Raw genomic sequence first — 21,542 nt, forward strand, 5'->3', positions numbered from 1 at the left:
GGCAACAACCCAGCAGCAGTACCGCTACCTCTGAGTCCAGCAAATTGACCTCCAGCAGGCCACAAATGTGCATGTGTCTGCACAAACGGTTAGAAACTGACTCCATGAGGATGGTATGAGGGCCCGACGTCCACAAATGGGGGTTGTGCTCACAGCCCAACACCGTGCAGGACGCACTTGGCATTTGCCAGAGAACACCAGGATTGGTAAATTCTCCACTGGCGCCCTGTGCTCTTCACAGATGAAAGCAGGTTCACACTGAGCACATGTGACAGACGTGACAGAGTCTGGAGACATCGTGGAGAGAGATCTGCTGCCTGCAACATCCTTCAGCATGACCGGTTTGGCAGTGGGTCAGTAATGGTGTGGGGTGGCATTTCTTTCTTTCCATGTGCTCGCCAGACGTAGCCTTACTGCCATTAGGTACCGAGATGAGATCCTCAGACCCCTTGTGAGATCATATGCTGGTGCAGTTGGCCCTGGGTTCCTCCTAATGCAGGACAATGCTAGACCTCATGTGGCTGGAGTGTGTCAGCAGTTCCTGCAAGATGAAGACATTGAAGCTATGGACTGGCCCGCCCGTTCCCCAGACCTGAATCTGATTGAGCACATCTGGGACATCATGTCTCGCTCCATCCACCAACGTCACGTTGCACCACAGACTGTCCAGACGTTGGTGGATGCTTTAGTCCAGGTCTGGGAGGAGATCCCTCAGGAGACCATCCACCGTCTCATCAGGAGCATGCCCAGGCGTTGTAGGGAGGTCATAGAGACACGTGGAGGTCACACACAATACTGAGCCTCATTTTGACTTGTTTTAAGGACATTACATCAAAGTTGGATCAGCCTGTTGTGTGTTTTTCCACTTTAATTTTGTGTGTGACTCCAAATCCAGGCCTCCATTGGTTAATAAATTTGATTTCCATTGATGATTTTTGTGTGATTTTGTTGTCAGCACATTCAACTTTGTACAGAACAAAGTATTCAATGAGAATATTTCATTCATTCAGATCTAGGATGTTTTATTTGAGTGTTCCCTTTATTTTTTTGAGCAGTGTATGTATATCAAGTGGAGCATTATAGCATTAACTGTAAAACAATACAACCAGCGGACGGTCTAGAGTCAAACATCAATCATATCAACTATGGTTATGATGTGCAAACTGAAGCCCAGCATGGAAAAAAATATCAGACACAAACTATTTTCTTGCTCTTCTACAAATAATCGTTTTATACAGGAACCTTGTTCTGTTTTTAATACTTGTCTTCTTAAAGACAAAGGTGGTTTTAGGTTTGTTCCTAGCTTCTCTGCAGGCTTATGCAGCGCTTTGCAAGGATGCTCATACTCCTTCAGAGGCAAGTGGTTGCATGGGATGTTTTTAGGGATACTAGAGTATAGGTGGCTGAAAACTAATGCACACCACACTTTTCAGATATAAAAAAATATATATTGCTAACCATGTATTTTTTCTTTTACTTTATAGTTATGCAATGTGGTAGTCAATTGGAATGGCCCAGTCAAAGTCCAGACCTACTATAAGTCCAATTAAGAATCTGTGGCAAAATGTGAGAGTTGTTCGCTGAAGCTCTCCATCCAGTCTGACTGAACTTGAGCTATTATGCAAAAAAACAACGAGAAAAATGTTCAGTGTCTAAATATGTAAAGCTGGCGTAAAAATGCTAAAAAATACCAATAAAATACAGTGAAGTTTGTGGTCCTAATGGAACAAAATGTGATTTCAAAACCACTGTTGCTGCTTATTATCTAATTCCAATAAAAATCAACATTACTTATTCATTAAGAACAAAGAGATATACTGCAGTTTGAAGTGTTTAAAAGATACAGTATTGATAAATATTTTAAATGTAATTATTAGGGTTTGTTTTTTTACGGAATATTTGTCCAGAAGCCGTTTGTACATTTTTAAAGCTGAGCTGCAAGTTAAAGAAAAATAAATGATCAGAAAACCCCAAAATTATAATCAGTAACATGCCTGACTGCAGCCTCTTCTGCAGGATGAGCACTGATATCTGGGGCTGATTTTAGATTAGGGAAATTTATGGACGTGGGATGTAATGGCTGCTCTTACAGTTTCTGATTTTTCCTCTACCTCTAATCGTTCATTATCAACCCTGTTCTTCTGAACCCAGTTTGCTTTTTCTTCTGTCACTTTTCTCTGTCCCTATTTCCATGGCAACAGGAGGCAAAGTCCACACTGGGGGGAGCTTTGAAGTTATAGTGTGTTAACGAAGGAAATGGTGAGGTGTCAGGAATCTGAGGAGGAAATATGATCCATCATTAGCCAGAATAAACTGTGTCTGACTAATGAGAAGGAGTTCTGCTCTGAGAACTCAGGAACCTGATGATAAATGAACGTTTTGGTTGACAGGAAGATGGTCTGGACACATAATGCTTGGTGTTGGTATTTCTTTTAGGTTGTTTTTCTCTGTGACAAACATCCATCTCCTCTGTCTAAACCAGGGGTCTGCAACTTGTGGCTCCAGGGCCGCACATAGCTGTTTAGGTTCTCCACAATGGCTTTGAATATTGCGGGCTAACAACAATGTGGAAATGAGCAATGCTGTAAATATAAATGTAGTGAGAAAAACTCGTTTCAGCAGTTCTGTTCTGTTTATGCAAAATTTGCATTGATTTTCCACGATGAAAGGACACTTATAATCTTTTAAATAATAGACGTATTTTCATTCTCATTTCTCACATATATATATATATATATATATATATATATATACATATATATATATATATATATATATATATATATATATATATATATATATATCATATGAATGAAGTATAAGTGTAAAATGAAGTAATGTGGGAAAGTTCAAGGGGTGTGAATACATTTGCAAGTGGAGCATCTCAGAGAAGAGAAGTGACAAAACAACTACGGACACCCATTTTCCAGAACATACTGCTGACTGGGTTATGTGTTTTTCCTGGAGCTGAGCTGCAGGGCTGCTGGGAGGTTTTCGATGCAGATTCTTTCACTCTTTTGTGTCCACTGGGCTGTAACTGTGGGAAACTGATGGAGGGATTATCAGTTTCACTCCGTGACCAGGGCCCCGCATTATTGAGAACCTGCCCGACAGGTTTACAGGGCTTCATGTGATCGTCTCCCTCCTGCTTGGAGGGCTTTGTAATGGACTCTCCCTTTTGTTGCTGATGGAAGCAGCGCCTCTTTTCACACAGGAAACGGTCCGAGGCTCTGCTGGTCGATGTACACAAACCCTGCTGCCAGCGCTTTGTTGTAGACAGCAGAAGATGGTAACCGCGTCCTGCAGCACAAACAGACCCACACGACTGTTGATGGTGCAGAAACCTTTACCAATAACGAGTTATCTTTAAATAGACTGCAGCAAAAGTTGTTTAAGTCTTAGAAATTTAGGTTTTTGTATTTTATTTAACTCAAAATGATCTTGGAAAAATAAATTAAACCACATTTTTAATGAAAGATAATTCATCTGGTTAAGCGTTAAACACAGAAATATATTGCACATGTCACCAGCAGGTCTAATATTTCAGCATTTAGCACTCAGACATCTGTATTGTGAATACAATATCTTATGTTTCCTGCTGAACATTTCTTTCCTCCCTGATTGTCTCCATATTTGCATCTGTCCAGTCTCCCGCGTGTCTGCTGTAAGAGCTGCTGATCGAGGAGTTTCGGGCCCCCTCGGGTGACATTACTGACATCTGAGCCAAGAGAAAAGGCTTGTTTGACTTTTTAGATACAAGCTACTGGTCCGCAGGACAGAAACTCGAGTTCAGATGAAAATTGTTGGACTTTCATCCAACTGCAGTTCAAGCAACTGGAGTCTTAAAGTTATTAGAAACTGTGAATATAAACATCTTTAGAACTTTAAGTGCTGCCGTTATTACCATTTTTAGTACTTAAAGTAGCTAATTTCAACCTAAAAGTGATTTTAAATAAGATTTTAGACCAGAAAAAATAGTTTGCCTTTTTAAAAACATTTGCACAGTACTGCTATGTGTTCATCTTGACTTTTTAAATGTTTTCATATATTATACACACATATGTGCTTTTAACATCCTTTATATGATGCCAGGTGGCAAAATTGGAAAAACTGGAAAATGCATGATTAATGTCTAAAATGGCTTTCCTTACTGACAAACATTTCTACAAGAAATACAAAATCATGTGTTTGGAAATATATACAGTTGTGAGAAAGTACAATTGGCAAACTTAGAGCATGTCTGTTCAGCAGCTGACTGCAGGCTAGCTACCTGAGCAGATAGCCTGACTAATTGGCAGGCTAGTATCAGCTTGTTATTCTCCCAGTGTGACTCAGAGCGGAACAGTGAAAAGGTATAACATTTTACACAAAAAGCCAGTTTACTAAACTTAGTAATCTATTGTAGATTTTGGTGCCTTTCTCCAGCAGTGAGGCGGGGTACTCCCTGGACGGGTTGCCAGTTCATCACAGGGCAACATAACACCCTGGTAGCATTAAATGGTGGCATTTCTGCCTAAAATTATCATACTATGAGAATCTCACATCAGCACATGTCTTGTAAGATCTTGCTGATTTCCTTGATGTTAAAAGACAGAAGTTAAGACATTACTGCTGATCTGCAGACATTTAATCCACCACAGTCTGTTCAGATGTAGTCATTGTTGGTTTTGTTTCTTTGCTGTGATTTTGAATAGATGTTATGGTCTGTTTAGCTTTTCCGGTTTTCTGTAAAGCTTCAGGTCGTCTTTGTTTACGTTCATGTTTGATTCTGAAAGCCCGTATTATCCGCTCTGTGTTGTGTGCAGTTTAACTTGCTGTCTGTATTTCATGCCTGGGCGCTGTTAATGATTGCTGCTCCTCTGCAGTTCGTCTGGCATCTCTTCCTATGCTATTACTCTGTCTTGTTCTCATTGTTTCCATTTGTCTTCTTCCTGTTTTGTTCCTTTTTACTTACCCATGCACAGATGGTGATGATAAGTTTTTGTTGTTTTAAGCAGCTGCAGCACAGGACAAAGGTTAATTCATCAGCTCGTACCCGCCTCGCCGATGTTTTGTATTGCTGTGGCAACCAATAATTTGAAGTTACTTTCTATAATCTACTTGTTGTCTGCATGATGATCCTGAGGAGTTTGTTTTTGCATTTTCTGTCTTTTTATGAGGTAATACACGTTCTGTGATTCCTTGTATTCTGCTGGTTCTTCAGTTTCATCCTGATCCGTGTTTCTGTTTGCTCTCTGTTAGCTGCAACAGGCTTTCCTCCGGTTCTTCACAACATCATCACATTACTCACCTGTTCTCCAGCTTCCAATCACCACTCCTGTATACAGAAACATCTTAGTACATTAGAATGTCCATGAAAAGCCTATTGATTTACATAATTCCATTTATATTTATTAATAAAGATTCTTTAGATATGAAGTAATATATTTTAAGTAGAGCTGCACAATATCAAATCACAATTGTCATCAGTGTGTGCACTATCAAATTTGCAAACTGCTTGGATGCAATATTTGGTATGTTTGGATGTAATATATCAAGTGTCACACAATAATGTTTTTGCATATCTATAACATATTTGGCTGGTTGAATGGACCATAGTGTCTCTTAATGCCCATACCTGGTTTATTTCCTCGGTGGCTAAGATGCTAAAGCTTATAGAAAAAGTTGGGGACTTCATGTAATGGTGAAAATAGAAAGTCTCCTGAAAATAAGGGTTAGTCATAATTGATGCCAGCAATAGTATGGCAATGAAATATTGAAATTATCAAGTATTTTTTCTCTATTCATTTAGATGATTATTGCTTACATGAAATTTGAACCGCAAATTCAGTTTTTCAGAACATTATAATATTATACATCACCAATAAAAAGTGTTTTTTTACACAGAAAGTTGAGTCTACCAGAAATATATCCATTTACTGTACAGTGTATGCACTCAGTCCTTGGTCGGGGCTCCTTATGCATGAATTACTGCATCAATGCGGTGTGGAGTGGAAGACATCAACCTTTGGAGCTGCTGAGGTGTTAAGGTTAAGTTTAGGTATTCAGTTCAGTTGTTGCCTGTCCCCTGGTTTACAATGGAGGTGGGGGAGAGGAGGATGTCGGCCAAACTGACATCCATCACGAACAACGCCTCTCTCCCCCCTTCAGCACCGGCCGGCTGCTGCTGCCACAATGCAGGAAGGAACGCTTCAGAAGCTCCTACCTCCCATCAGCAATAAGACTCTACAGTAAAAACCTATAGATGTACAGTCCAGCCAATAGTTTCACCTCATATATATCTCTTCTTTCTTTGTGTATAGTGTTGTAACTTTATCTTAGTTTTGGCATTCATTTTTTTATAACTAGCATCTATAATGTGCACCTTTATACTGTGTCTTTCTGCTGTGACAGTTCAATTTCCCTCTTGGGGGCTGAATAAAGTTTTATCTCATTTGTCTTATTAAGGCAGGCCCTGGTACCAGGTCCTACTGGAAAATGAAGTCAGCTTCTCCATAACAAAACTGAAAGTGCCATTGAGCAGAAAAAGAAAGTCCCCATAACTCCAGGGGGTTCTGGTTTAATTTCTCTGAGTCACCTTTAGTCTTCTTCTCTTTCTAAAGGCTTTTCATCCTTCTGCCTCCTGCCATCTGCATGAAAAAAACAAACATTTTAGCAGGAAGTGCGGCAGCCGGGCTCACTTGAGCGTTGCTTTGCAGAAAACCAAAACGTCAAAATGTCACTTGGTGGATGTAGGTAAGGTAAGTTTATTTATATAGCGCTTTTCAGCAACGAGACACTCAAAGCGCTGTACATACAATTATAATACAATCACAAAGCAAATAAACACAGATACAGACACAGAAAAACAAATCAAATGATAAAATCAAACAACAGAGGTAATTTAAAAAAGTAAAATAAAATAAAGAATAGAATGATGGACAAGAAAATGAAAGGAAAATTGGACTGAAAACGCAACTAATCATGCCTAAATGGTACAGTCAAAGGCCACTCTAAACAAATAAGTTTTTAATCTTGATTTAAAGCAACTTAGGGTTTCGGCGCTTTTACAGTTTTCTGGCAGTTTATTCCAGATTAGTGGAGCATAAGAACTAAAAGCTGCTTCTCCATGTTTGGTTCTGGTTCTGGTTCTGGTTCTGCAGAGTAGATTTGAGCCAGATGACCCGAGAGGTCTGGGTGGTTGATACACTGACAACAAGTCTGTAATGTATTTTGGTGCTAAGCCATTCAGTGAATTATAGACTAACAGAAGTATTTTAAAGTCTATTCTCTGAGCTACAGGGAGCCAGTGTAGGGACTTTAGAACCGGGGTGATGTGCTCCACTTTCTTAGTTCTAGTGAGGACGCGGGCAGCAGTGTTCTGGATCAACTGCAGCTGTCTGATCCACTTTTTAGGCAGACCTGTGAAGACACCGTTGCAGTAATCAATTCTACTAAAGATGAACGCATGAATTAGTTTTTCAAGGTTCTGCTGAGACATTAGTCCTTTAATCCTGGAGATGTTCTTTAGGTGATAGAAGGCTGACCTTATTACTGTCTTTATGTGCCTCTGAAGGTTCAGGTCTGAGTCCATCACTACACCCACGTTTCCAGCCTGACTGGTGGTTTCTAGCTGTATTAACTGAAGCTGTGTGCTAACTTTTAAACGCTCTTCTTTTGGTCCAAAGATTATTACTTCAGTTTTGTTTTGATTCAGCTAAAGAAAATTTAGGCCCATCCATGCATTGATTTCTTCTAAGCATTTACCCAGCGCTTGAATGGGTTCATAGTCACCTGATGACATCGAAACGTATAGCTGTGTGTCGTCTGCATAGTTATGATAACTTACGTTGTTGTTTATTAAAATCTGAATTGGGGGGAGCATGTAGATATTGAATAGAAGGGGCCCTAAGTTGGATCCTTGGGGAACGCCACATGTGATTTTTGTGGTCTCTGGTGTAAAGTTACCTACTGACACAAAATAGTCCCTGTCCTTCAAGTAGGATTTAAACCAGTTGAGTGCTGTACCAGAAAGGCCGACCCAGTTTTCCAGATCCTCTAATAAAATGGAGTGATCAACAGTGTCGAATGCTGCACTAAGGTCCAATAATACCAGCACTGTGGTTCTTCCACAGTCTGCATTTATATGGATGTCGTTGAACACCTTGACAAGAGCAGTCTCTGTACTGTGGTGAGCAGGAAGCCTGACTGGAAGACATCGAAGCAGTTGGTCGTTGTTAGGAAGTTGTTTAACTGCTGAAACACAGCTTTTTCAATAATCTTACTGATGAAGGGGAGGTTTGATATAGGCCTGTAGTTCGGTAGTAGCAGCTTGTCCAAGTTGCTCTTTTTCAATAGAGCTTTGATAATTGCTGTTTTCAGGGCCTGGGGGAAAACACCTGACAAAAGGGACGTGTTTATTATTTGTGTTAAATCAGATGTTATGACAGGCAAAGCTTTCTTAATGAAAGCTGTGAGTAAAAGATCGAGACAGCAGGAAGAAGAGCTTAGTTGGTGTACTATTTCTTTTTGTAGTTTATTTGGTGAAATTGGGAAAATTTTGTTAAAATCAGTTCTAGTTGGAGACAACATTGGTACTGGAGTTGATGTGGATGTGCTGACTGCCTCTCTAATCTTTTGGGTTTTTTCAGTAAAGAATTTAGCAAATTTATTGCAGGCCCTGTTAGAGTGGAGTTCAGATGCTACAGTTACAGGAGGGTTTGTTAACATGTCGACCGTGGCAAATAATGCACGAACATTGTTAATGTTTTTGCAGATGATCTCAGAAAAGAAAGATTCCCTTGCATTTTTCAGTTGTAGGTTATACCTGTGGAGTCTCTCTTTATAGATAATATAGTAAACCTGGAGTCCAGTCTTTCTCCACCTGCGTTCAGCTTTTTGACACTCCTTATTTTCACTTCTGACTGGTGGAGCACTTCTCCACGGAGACATTTTCTTCCCAGAAACGACTTTCACTTTAATTGAAGCAATTGAATCAATGATGTCCGAGATTTTAGAATGAAAGTTTTCTACCAGCTCATCTACAGTGTTACAGGGCAAAGTGGAGGTAGAAGAGTAAATCTGGTTAAAGGTTTCAGCAGCACCGTCCTTAAAGATGCGTTTTCTTATAATGTCTCTTTGGCAAACTGAGTCATTGGAGATGATGCTTTCAAAAATAACAGAAAAGTGGTCAGATAGAGCAACATCAGTTACAGACACCTTGGAAATGTTTAGACCCTTATTGATGATCAAGTTCAAAATATGTCCCTGTTTGTGCGTTTGTTGTTTAACATGTTGAGTCAAACCAACATTTCTAAGAATGTCACATAGATCTATTGCACTTCTGTCTTCAGGATTGTCCATGTGAATGTTGAAGTCTCCCACAATAATTAAACAGTCATAATCAACACATATCACAGATAAAAGCTCATTAAAATCACTGAAAAAGTTTGTTTTGGACTTAGGAGGCCTGTAAATATTCAAGAACATTGTTCGGACCGGGCTATTTACCTGGAGAGTCAAATTTGCCCAGAAATACTTTTTTACACTCTAATAAATCTTTAAACAAAGTGGCCCCCCCTCCACCTTTTCTTTGCTGTCTGCTCTCACAAAGAAAATTGTAGTTCAGAGGTGTCGACTCTATCAGAATGGGAGCTTCATTAAATTCATGTAACCATGTTTCTGTTAAAAACATAACATCAAGATCATGGTCAGTAATGAAGTCATTGATTAAAAATTATTTTCCTGACAGAGATCTAATGTTCAGTAAAGCCAGTTTATTTGACTTAGTTGCTGATATTAACTCTGTGTCTGGTTGTATCTGACAGTTTATGGCTTTTTTTGATTGTTTATTACTGTCTCTTATCCTTTTGGCTGGGTTTGGGGGGATGGGGGTATAATGGGGGGGGTCCACTTCTCCTGTGGATTTCGACGGGGAGACCTTTTGTGATGACCTCTCTTTCTCAGCCAACTGGCTGATTGTTTCTGCTGGAGCTGTTGGAGGCAGCGTTATCATTGTTGTTGATACTCCATGTTCCCTGCTGAAGGTCGAAGCTGTTGGCGGATTATTTACTGAATAAAAGAGATTAGATGTAAACGTCTGGCTCCTGGCTTGTTCAAACAGAAACCATCTTGCTTGAAGAGTTGTCTTTTTTCCCCAAAAATATTAAAGTTGTCGATGAAGTTCACAGGTGTAGCAGCACATGTTTTTTTCAACCACTTATTAATAATCAGAAGTCTGGAAAAAATCTCATCTCCACAGAAAATCGGTGCAAAGGGTCCACTGAGAAACACCTTGATTTTGAGACTTCCAACATTATTCAGAAGACGAGTGAAATCCTCCTTCAGTCTTTCTGATTTTTTCTTAGCCATGTCATCCATGGCTCCACAGTGTATAATAATGTTTTCTAGAAACGGGCGCTTTTCTGTGATTGCAAGAATATTCTCTGTGATATTGGACACCACGTTACTGGTACCAATCATAACTTCTGTGTTTTTCTTGTTGCAGAAGTTTTTAATCCCATCCACAGCTCTGTTGCCCACTGTTAGGGTCCTTGGTCCGGTGGGGCGCTTTTTCTCTGGCAGCTTAGGAGAAGACTGTTTAGAGTGAAGGTTGTTCTCAAACCTTTTATTGTTCTCAGAAGATGGATAATTTTCCTGGTTTTCATTCTGTAGTGGAGCAAATCTGTTCTGGAGGGGAACTCCATTATTTCCAGCTGTCTCACTCCTATCAGTTGTTGTGACAGCAGCTCGCTGTCGAAGTCTCCTTTTCCCAGGGGAAACGGGGGCATTTCTCTGTAATTCTGGCCATTCTAATTTATTTAATTGCTGAGATCTTGCAGTGAGTCATCCACCTTGATTTTTTGGGCATGCGCCTAAAACATGCCATGGGGGTCTGCCGGTAGGTTTATTCTCAGTGTTCTGATTGCCGGCTGAGTCGTTGAGCTGGCTCACTGTTTGGGATCACAGGCAGAGTTGAATCATCGCTGTACCCCATATTCACCTCCACATTCACTTCTAGTCGGTGGATTTTCATCTCCAAAACAGCCAATTTCTGTAAAAGTTTGTTGAAGTCCTCTGTGGTGAAGGGAAGCATTTTGTGCTGATTAGCTGGCGTCAACTTGTCCTGCTTTCGAGTTCGATTATAAAAACATCAAAGTCCTTTAAAAAAAAAAAATAATAATAATAATCCTTGGGAGTTGCTGGTAAGAAGTTGTTTTAGTCCAATATTTCCGTAATTTTGGCTAAGAGATAAAAAGTTAGGAGTAAAAGAATGCAAGCAAGCAGGGAGCTTAGGAGAAAAGCGTCTGAGCAGGCAGAGAGGCGAAAGCAAAATGTACCCCCGTTATATTCTGTTTAAAAAAAATAATTATGTTTCCATCATTGAGTCTTTGGCAGCTGTTTCAGCTCCAGTCACTGGATTTGTGATCACACTGCTGTCTGTGTCCTCCTCTTAGAAAACTGTTTTGCTTCTTTTGCTGGCTGCAGTTTCAGTCGAGTTCACATCGGGGAGGCCATTCCTCACAACTGCACCCCTCTAGGTGTCACTGTCCTTTCCCACATGGGTGTTGAAGTCCCCCAGCAGAATGACATCCCAGAGAGGGGTGCTTTCCAGCCTTCTGTCCAGCCTTCGACTGCTCGTCTTGGTTCCAGTCCCTCATAGTTCCCCCTGCAGGTGGTGGGCCCACAGGGGGATGGCCCAGTGTTGGCGAGGAGTAACCTGGCCACCAGGGACTCGCCAATGGGTCTTGACCCCAGGCCTAACTCCAGGGTGGGTCCCCGGCTCCACCGTACCGGATAACATCACATGCCTCATTGTACTAGTCCTCATGAAGGCTTCTGAACCGCTCTTTGTCTGACCCGTCACCCAGAGCCTGTTTGCCATAAGAGACCCTACCAGTAAGGCCTGGACAACATAGTCTCTGGGATCATTTGAGCACTCAAACCCCTCCACCACGTCAAGGTGGCGGTTCAAGGAGGGGAGAATATAACTGACTAATTAATAAAATGTATTTGTGATTTTAGTGTGTTTTTTACTCTAATTTTTTGTGGCCAGTGAAGTACTTAACACATAGTTTGGACACATAACAAAATGTTTGAGCACCCTAGCTCTATAGTATATCTACAACTGTAACTTTGGCAAAATAAAAAGAAAGGTTACAAGATAGTGAACTGACATTTATTTTTACTTTTATTTATTATGACCAGTACAAAGTCAAAAAATTCATCAAAGACCAGGTGCTGAGTCTTTCATTGTAACACCCCAAAATGTGCCAAATTAAACATTTTTTTGTGGTTTTGCATTACAACTTTGAGTTTAAATTCAGGGGCTCAAAATACCCCAAAATTTCTGCTTTTAAATCGCTGTAACTGTCCTAATTCATAAACTACACACAAACTCCAGGTTTCATCATTGTTTATTGCTTTTTGAGTTTAAGAAGTTCGATTCATAGCTTTCACTGAGGTTCCTTCATTCTGTGGAAGTGATTCAACTTTAATGCTATGTGGATTGCTTATAGGTTAGTAAAACTGTACTAACTAATACAGTACAGTACTAATATACTGTATATTCCGCAGATTTAAAAGTATTATTTTATAAAATTCAATTCAGTACGGTTTATTTATATACAGTGCCTTGAGACACATGTAGTTTCAAGGTACAAAAAAAAAAGCAAAATTCAATCCATTCATACAGACACATTGAGTCAGTTACATGGACTCCAATTTAAACCTAGTTATCAAACAGTGCAGTCAAGTTCAGTTTATTATTCAAATTGGTTAAATAGTTATCTATCCCCCAGTGGGCCCACCACCTGCAGGGGGAACCGTGAGGGACCGGTGCAAAGAGAATTGGGTGGCGGACGAAGGTGGAGACCTCAACGGCCCGATCCCCGGATGCTTAGGCTGGCTCTAGGGACGTGGAATGTCACCTCGCTGGGGGGGAAGGAGCCTGAGCTTGTGCGGGAGGTCGAGAGATATCGACTAGAAATAGTCGGGCTCGCCTCCACGCACAGCGTGGGCTCTGGAACCCATCTCCTTGAGAGGGGTTGGACTCTCTTCTACTCTGGAGTGGCCCACGGGGAGAGGCGGCAGGCTGGTGTGGGTTTGCTTGTTGCCCCCCAGCTCAGCCGTCTCGTGTTGGGGTTTACCCCAGTGGATGAGAGGGTTGTATCCCTGCGCCTTCGGGTTGGGGAGAGGTCTCTGACTATCATTTCAGCCTACGGGCCGAGTGGTAGTGCAGAGTACCCTGCCTTCTTGGCGTCCCTGTCGGGGGTGCTGGATAGTGCCCCTCCCGGGGACTCCATTATTCTGCTGGGGGACTTCAACGCCCACGTGGGGAACGACAGTGACACCTGGAGAGGCGTGATCGGGAGGAATGGCCTCCCCGATCTGAATCCGAGTGGTGTTTTGTTATTGGACTTCTGTGCTAGTCACGGATTGTCCATAACGAACACCATGTTCAAACATAAGGGTGTCCATCAGTGCACTTGGCACCAGGACACCCTAGGCAGGAGGTCGATGATCGACTTTGTTGTCGTATCATCAGACCTTCGGCCGCATGTTTTGGACACTCGGGTGAAGAGAGGGGCTGAGCTGTCCACTGATCATCACCTGGTGGTGAGTTGGATCCGCTGGAGGAGGAGAAAGCCGGACAGACTCGGCAGGCCCAAGCGCATAGTGAGGGTCTGCTGGGAACGCCTGGCGGAGCCCTCGGCCAGGGATGTATTCAACTCCCACCTCCGGGAGAGCTTCGACCAGATCCCGGGGGATGTTGGAGACATAGAGTCCGAGTGGACCATGTTCTCTGCATCTATTGTCGATGCTGCTGCCCATACCTGCGGCCGTAAGGTCTGCGGTGCCTGTCGTGGCGGCAATCCCAGAACCCGGTGGTGGACACCGGCAGTAAGGGATGCTGTTAAGTTGAAGAAGGAGTCCTATCGGCTGTGGTTGGCTTGTGGGACTCCTGAGGCGGCTGACGGGTACCGTGAGGCCAAGCGTGCTGCGGCCCGGGCTGTGGCAGAGGCAAAAACTCGGGCTTGGGAAGAGTTCGGTGAGGCCATGGAGAAGGACTACCGGTTGGCCTCGAAGCGATTCTGGCAAACCGTCCGGCGCCTCAGGAGGGGGAAGCAGTGCTTTGCCAACACTGTTTATAGTGGGGGCGGGAGACTGCTGACCTCGACTGAGGACATTATCGGGCGGTGGAAGGAGTACTTCGAGGATCTCCTCAATCCTGCCGTCACGCATTCTGTGGTGGAAACAGAGGCTGGGGACTCGGGGTTGGATTCTTTCATCACCCAGGCTGAAGTCACCGAGGTGGTTAAAAAGCTCCGCGGTGGCAAGGCTTCGGGGGTGGATGAGATCCGCCCTGAGTACCTCAAGTGTCTGGATGTTGTAGGGCTGTCATGGTTGACACGCCTCTTCAACATTGCGTGGCGGTCGGGGACAGTGCCTCTGGACTGGCAGACTGGGGTGGTGGTCCCCCTTTATAAGAAGGGGGACCGGAGGGTGTGTTCCAACTACAGGGGGATCACACTCCTCAGCCTCCCTGGTAAGGCCTACGCCAGGGTATTGGAGAGGAGAGTCCGACCGATAGTCGAACCTCGGCTTCAGGAGGAACAGTGTGGTTTTCGTCCCAGCCGTGGAACACTGGACCAGCTCTATACCCTCTACAGGGTGCTCGAGGGTTCATGGGAGTTTGCCCAACCGGTTCACATGTGTTTTGTGGACCTGGAGAAGGCATTCGACTGTGTCCCTCGTGATGCCCTGTGGGGGGTGCTCCAGGAGTATGGAATCGGGGGCCCTTTATTAGGGGCCATCCGGTCCCTGTACGAGCGGAGCAGGAGTTTGGTCCGCATTGCCGGCACTAAGTCGGACCTGTTCCCAGTGCATGTTGGACTCCGGCAGGGCTGCCCTTTGTCGCCGGTCCTGTTCATAACTTTTATGGACAGGATTTCTAGACGCAGCCAAGGGCCGGAGGGGGTCTGGTTTGGGGACCAGTGGATTTCGTCTGTTCTTTTTGCGGATGACGTGGTCCTGCTGGCCCCCTCTAGCCAAGACCTACAGCATGCGCTGTGGCGGTTCGCAGCCGAGTGTGAAGCGGCTGGGATGAGGATCAGCTCCTCCAAGTCCGAGGCCATGGTACTCGACCGGAAAAGGGTGGCTTGTCCTCTTCAGGTTGGAGGGGAGTTCCTGCCTCAAGTGGAGGAGTTTAAGTATCTCGGGGTCTTGTTCACGAGTGAGGGAAGAATGGAGCGGGAGATCGACAGACGGATCGGTGCAGCTGCCACAGTAATGGGGGCGCTGTGCCGGTCCATTGTGGTGAAGAGAGAGGTGAGCCGAAAAGCAAAGCTCTCAATTTACCGGTCGGTCTACGTTCCTACCCTCACCTATGGGCATGAACTTTGGGTCATGACCGAAAGAACGAGATCACGGATACAAGCGGCTGAAATGAGCTTCCTCCGTAGGGTGGCCGGGCACTCCCTTAGAGATAGGGTGAGGAGCTCGGCCATCCGGGAGGAGCTCGGAGTAGAGCCGCTGCTCCTCCACATTGAGAGGAGCCAGTTGAGGTGGCTCGGGCATCTATACAGGATGCCTCCTGGACGCCTTCCTCGGGAGGTGTTCCAGGCACGTCCCACCGGGAGGAGGCCCAGGGGACGGCCCAGGACACGCTGGAGGGACTATGTCTCTCGGCTGGCCTGGGAACGCCTTGGGCTCCCCCTGGAGGAGCTGGAGGAGGTGTCTGGAGAGAGGGACGTCTGGGCGTCTCTGCTGAGTCTGCTGCCCCCGCGACCCGGTCCTGGATAAGCGGAAGACGACGAACGAACGAACGAGTTTTCTATCTAAGAACCCCAGCAGATTTCATTGAGTCATTGACTTGCAACATTCAATCCTCCTGGATGAGCATGTAGAGACAGTGACCAGGCTCAGTGTGAGCGCCCATCTGCCACGACCGACCAGGGCCAAGTGTATCATTAAGTTGGCAGCAATAGCTCAGCCGATGTCCCCTCCAGGAAGGTGTAACAGCTAAGCCAGGCCAGGTGTAGCTTCTAGTAAGAGAGAAGAAAACAGAGAGAGAACATAGAGTTAAAAACTGAAATAACGGCAAATAATGCAAAATTGGAGAGTAGTGTGAGAATGTAGCAGAGAGAGTGAAAGTGGTCATTATGTCATCCAGCAGCCTAAACCTATAGCAGCATAACTACAGAGATAGCTCAGGATAACCTAAGTCACTCTAACTATAAGCTTTATCAAAAAGGAAAGTTTTAAGCCTAGCCTTAAAAGTAGACAGGGTGTCTGCCTCACGGACTAAAACTGGGAGCTGGTTCCACAGGAAAGGAGCCTGATAACTAAAGGATCTGCCTCCCATTCTACTTCTAGAGACTCTAGGAATCACCAGTAAACCTGCAGTCTGAGAACGAAGTGCTCTGTTAGGAACATATGGACCAATCAGATCTCTGATGTATGATGGAGCTAGATCATTAAGGGCTTTATATGTGAGGAGGAGAATTTTAAATTAATTTTAAATCCTGATAGTAAAGAATTACAATAGTCCAGCCTTGAAGCAACAAATGCATGGACTAGTTTTTCAGCGTCACTCCTGGATAGGATATTTCTAATTTTGGCAATGTTCTGGAGGTGAAAGAAGGAAATCCTAGAAACCTGTTTAATATGGGATTTAAGGCTGTTTTAAACCACTGGCATGCAAAGATTGTTTGCCAGTAATCTAAATTTCTGGTTTTTGAGAGTTTTTGAAATATGGTAAAATTGTCTGTTTAGAAATCATTCAAATAAAAGAAAAACAGGTTTCCATGAATTAAACTGATTTTAATAGAAAATGAACCCTGAAATGTGGAGCAAAGCATAAAAACGTCGGACAGAACTGGTTAAAAATGTTTCATATGGACATCATGGTACCTAAATACGTTTTCACATTTAAAGTATTCCTTCAGTTAATTCCTTATTGGATCGTGTTGCTTATGATCTGCTTTAGCCACATTTAGGCCGGTAATCCATCTAAATGTCACGCAACTGGAAAGCCAAATGTTTTTTTAGGCCTTCAGAGAAAGTTTGCAGGTTACATTAGCATTCTGCTGATTCTCAGAAATGTTTTCAGTCCTTAACTGGTTTTCTTGTTTTTCCAGATGACAATGAGGGTACTCCTCTTCCACTTATTGCTGAGCGCCAGGTAAGAAACACAGAAGATGCAAAATTACGCCTTCACATATCAGCCTTTGTATAAACTTGAAGAACGTGATAATTAATTCTGGCTCAGCTTGACAAATCAGGTTACTGCCAGTCAGATTTTTATTTCCAGGCAAATACAAATTAACGCAATTTCTGCTGCAATTTTGACATCAGAAACTTTTTAACTTTTATCCTTTTCTGTCCAAGTGGGTTCATAGACAAAATAAAATCAATAAAGTTTTCAAAAGGTGGACAAAAAAAAAAGCATGAGAAACAAATATTATCTCCAGCATATGACCAGTGTCTGAAAGTTGTGTGTTTAAGAAGATAAAATCCAAAGAAAAACCTCCTAAACATCTGGAGAACTACTGGTGAACACCATTTCAGTAGATTAGAAGAAAGTCTGGCTTCTTGGAGGAACAACGTAAAGAACTAAGAGATGACTCGAGTCTTTTGCACAACATTGAATGTTAAATCATACATCGTACTTGTTCCTTTTAATGTTTTATGGCTCTAAATCTCTCCCTGGTGGCTTGAACATAATCTCACCATTTGTTAATTTGTGTTAGGATTTTAGGTTGGTTGTAGGTTCCCACAAGTTGTCAACAGGGTTTAGGTCAGAGAAGGAAGGAGGCCGTGTCATTATTCTTTCATCTTTAAGGTCATGTTGGCCACCCAGTGCAGTACTTTAATGCTTGCAATGGAGCAGTGTCCTGAATAGAAGCCAGGATCTTCTTGAAATATGCAGATCTTTTCCTGTAACACTGCTTGAAAGATGCATCTCCAGAAGGTTTGGAAGTTAAAAAGGTCAAATTGTTCATCTTTGACGATACGAGCCCATATTACTACCTCACCTCCGTCTTTCTGCCATCTGATTTAAAGTTTGTGTTGGTTGCTGATCCAGCCACAGACCCATCCACCTGGTCCCTCAGGAGTCACTCTCACCTCATACATCGGTACAACTTTTGAAAAATGTCTTCTGATATTTTTGCTGTTTATCTTGATCCAGTCTTGATCTCCAGTGTCCTGCTCAGTAGTGGTCGGGTTTGAGCTCTGAACTTGTGGGCGCTCCAGAGAGGCTGTGGATCTAGATTATGCTTAACATTGACATCTTCTCATATCTTTGATAGACAGTTGACATCCTGTTTTTCTCAGGATGGTTTCTTGCCACCTTGCTGCTGTTGCGTTCTTAAAGACACTTTACAGATTTTGGCTTTCATTAAAATCTCTTTTGGCCCGTTTTGCTTGATGAGAAGAAGCAGTTAAATAATTACGCACAACTTGATGAAGAGTGTTTATCTCCTAAGGCCATATCGTCCCTCACAACATAAATATACCTGATATGTTTAACCTCAGCAACCATTCAAGTTTACACAGCTTGAAGTTGGACAATATTTATGACAAGGTTAAAATACTCTTACTTACTCGATTTTACTTTCATTAAGCAAATAAAACAAAAATCTCACCTCTTTTCTGTGTAATCTTCTGGTTTTTAGCTACGAAAAGAGTAAAAGTACACATTTTATGATATTTTGCAGTCACATGTTTTAAACATTTTGCACTGATGTAAATATGTATAGAATTTAGAAATATTTTATTGCTAACATCATACAGTTACAAATACTAGCGAAATAAAACTTTCTGGTAAATTTACTTCTGCTTTCTCTGTTTTTTTCCCTCCATGATTCATGCCTTCAGCTGGTTCAGTCCCTCGGTGTGGCCATTTATCGAGCTCTGGACTGGGGACTGGACGACAACGAGGAGAGGGAGCTCAGCCCGCAGCTGGAGCGCCTCATCGAGCGAATGGCCGGTGGGGTCCAGGGCGAAGAGGACGTCAGGTGTATTGGGAGCGGTGCATCAGATGAGGGATACAGTGGACAGGAAGAAGAAGAGGAGGAAGATGAGCAGGAGGGAGCGATAAGGCCGGTTTGTTCGTTTCGTCAGGTGGTGGTGCTCTGTGCGTCTCGTCTCGCCAACCCGAGCCTGGCTCCGGAGCACTACCAGGCCGTCTGCCGGGCTCTGTTTGTGGAGACTCTGGAGCTGCGGACCTTCCTCGTCAGGATCAGAGATGCAAAGGAGGTACGTCACAATATCATCATGTTAGTACAACCTAAATGTTTATTTCCTAAACAAATACTAAATTAGAAGAGAAAACACTAAATTTTGTGTTTGGGGACAGGAATAAAATCATTTAAAAACAAAAATAAAAACAAAACAGAGACTCCGAGGAATAATTACATTTCTTAAATGAGTAAATTATAAATTATAATAATTTGCATCAAATTGTCCTGTATGAGCCGCTTAACCAACATTTTCTTACTATTTGTAAACAGAGTCATAATTATGTCACCATCAGACCATCAGTTAATAAAATAAACTGGTCGTTGTCCTACTGCAAGGTGAATCTTCACCCCAGCCTCAGGTCTTTTGCAGCCTCAAACAGGGTTTCTTCCAAGGTTTTTTACATCTTCCCATCTACTCTGTCTAGCTTCACTGTTCCCATTGAAGAACACCATCCCCACAGTATGATGGTGAGTCATTTTGAGGATAGTGTGCACTTTTTTTGAGCTATACATAGTTATTTTCCCATGTAGGCCAGAAAGTTAATTTTTGGTCTCATCTCAGGAGAGATTTTTGCTGTTTCCCCTTCATGGCTTCTTGCAAACAAGTCCTCTTATTCCATTCTCTAAATATTGGGTTTCTTCTCAGCATTCTTCCACAAGGACCAGATTTGTAGAGTGCACTACTATTACTAATAGTTGTTCTGTCAACAGATCCTCCTACCTGAGCTGTGGATCTCTGCAGCTCCTCCAGAATTGCTGCAGTTGGGCCTTTTGGCTGCATCTACTTATCCCTTGTGGCCTGTTTAAGTCTTGTCCTGTCTTGGTGACTTGCAGTCAGTGCATACTCTGTCTTTGTTGTTTTTTAACCCAACCATGCTTTAAGCTTCTCCACATCTTCATCCCTGATCTTTCTGCTGTGTTCCTCGGTCCTCATGTAGCTGTTTATTCTCTTAGAAACCTCTGGGGCCTTCACAGAACAGCTGGATTTATACTCTGTTTACTAATATGTGTCTTCTGAAGACACATTTCTGTACTGGCTTTTATTTAGGGTTAGAGCAAAGGGGGCTGAATAAAAAATTCAGTTCAAACTTTTCATATTTTCTTTTTTTTTATTAAAAACCGTGTGTCCTGTTTCTTCGCCTTCATAATTACGCCCCACGTTGTGTTGGTCGGCCATGGAAATAAATAAAATAAATTAAGGTATGTGGTGTTTAAAGGACAAAATCGGACAAATGTTCAAGAGGTATGAAAACGTTTTTTTAACATCCAGCTTCTGTGAGTATCTGGCGTTTTGGTTTTCAGTAGGGAAGTTCTTTGTTGACCTTCTGATGATGGATGCATATCAACCTTTAAGTGATTTGTAGATGGTGAATAAAAGGTATTGAAAGGATTTAGAGAAACAGTTTGTTTTGTCTTGTTCAGATGCTGAAGAAGATTTCCTCTGAAGACGTTCTGGAGGACCGATCCACGGCTGAGCTGGATGCGCTGAAACACAGAGACTGGGTGAGGCGAGATGACAGAGTTCACTTGGAGACAGAGGACAAACGATCTACTTCAGGCAGAGCCGTCACGCTGACAGATGCAGATGTGTTTCTGTTGTTTCTGCACCAGGCTCGTCTGTGGGTGCAGCTGATGAAGGATCTGAGGCAGGGGGTGAAGCTGAAGAAGGTCCAGGAGCAGCCGTTTAACCCGCTGCCCACCGAATTCAGCCTGACGCCATTTGAAATGCTGATGCAGGACATTCGAGCTCGCAAATTCCAGCTTCGCAAAGTCATGGTGAGAGTCGTTGGCTCCTTATTCTCTGCTAGGTTCTTGGGTAATCTGATCAACATTTAAGAAATAAAGTAAAAACATATACGTTAAATTTATTTTATAGGAATTGACAAGTATTTCTTAATCTTGACCATTTTTCCTAGCGGAATAAGCACGTTTCCCAGGGCCTTTGGAAGAGAAACAGGCCCACAGCATCACATATTCTCCACCTTACTTTCGAGGGGAAATCAGGTGCTTTTCCACATATGTGTGTTTCTACCCCATACCCACCTGGAGTGTTTGTTGCTTAAACAATCCTGACCTCATCAAGATTACTAATTAAAAGTTCTTAAAGACTCTGATTAAAATAATTATTTAATTACATTTATTTTAAAGGAAACGTTAAGTGGTATCAATAATTGTGGCCCCTGTGATGTAGTCAAAAGCAGTTATTTCTTAACAATGCATTTCTTTCCCCACAGGATAGATGGACCTAAATTGATGGTTGGATTTTTTCACGATTTCTAGCTTAATATAATTCTGCGTCAATAAAAGATTGATTTA

At 42.8% G+C, this 21,542-nt stretch overlaps 1 protein-coding gene across 1 annotated transcript in view; it reads left to right on the forward strand.

The window, feature by feature from the left end:
* The window catches only part of spire2 (spire-type actin nucleation factor 2), a 55,820-nt gene that overhangs the window by 7,944 nt on the left and 26,334 nt on the right, over nt 1-21,542 (forward strand). Inside the window, exons 2-5 of the mRNA XM_047352582.1 lie at nt 17,121-17,164; nt 18,862-19,242; nt 20,649-20,729; nt 20,838-21,002. Of these exons, the coding sequence (XP_047208538.1) occupies nt 17,121-17,164; nt 18,862-19,242; nt 20,649-20,729; nt 20,838-21,002 (671 nt within the window). The remainder of the gene's footprint in view (nt 1-17,120; nt 17,165-18,861; nt 19,243-20,648; nt 20,730-20,837; nt 21,003-21,542) is intronic.

Source organism: Girardinichthys multiradiatus, chromosome 2 (genome assembly GCF_021462225.1).
Source record: "Girardinichthys multiradiatus isolate DD_20200921_A chromosome 2, DD_fGirMul_XY1, whole genome shotgun sequence".
NCBI classification, from domain to species: Eukaryota; Metazoa; Chordata; class Actinopteri; order Cyprinodontiformes; family Goodeidae; genus Girardinichthys; species Girardinichthys multiradiatus.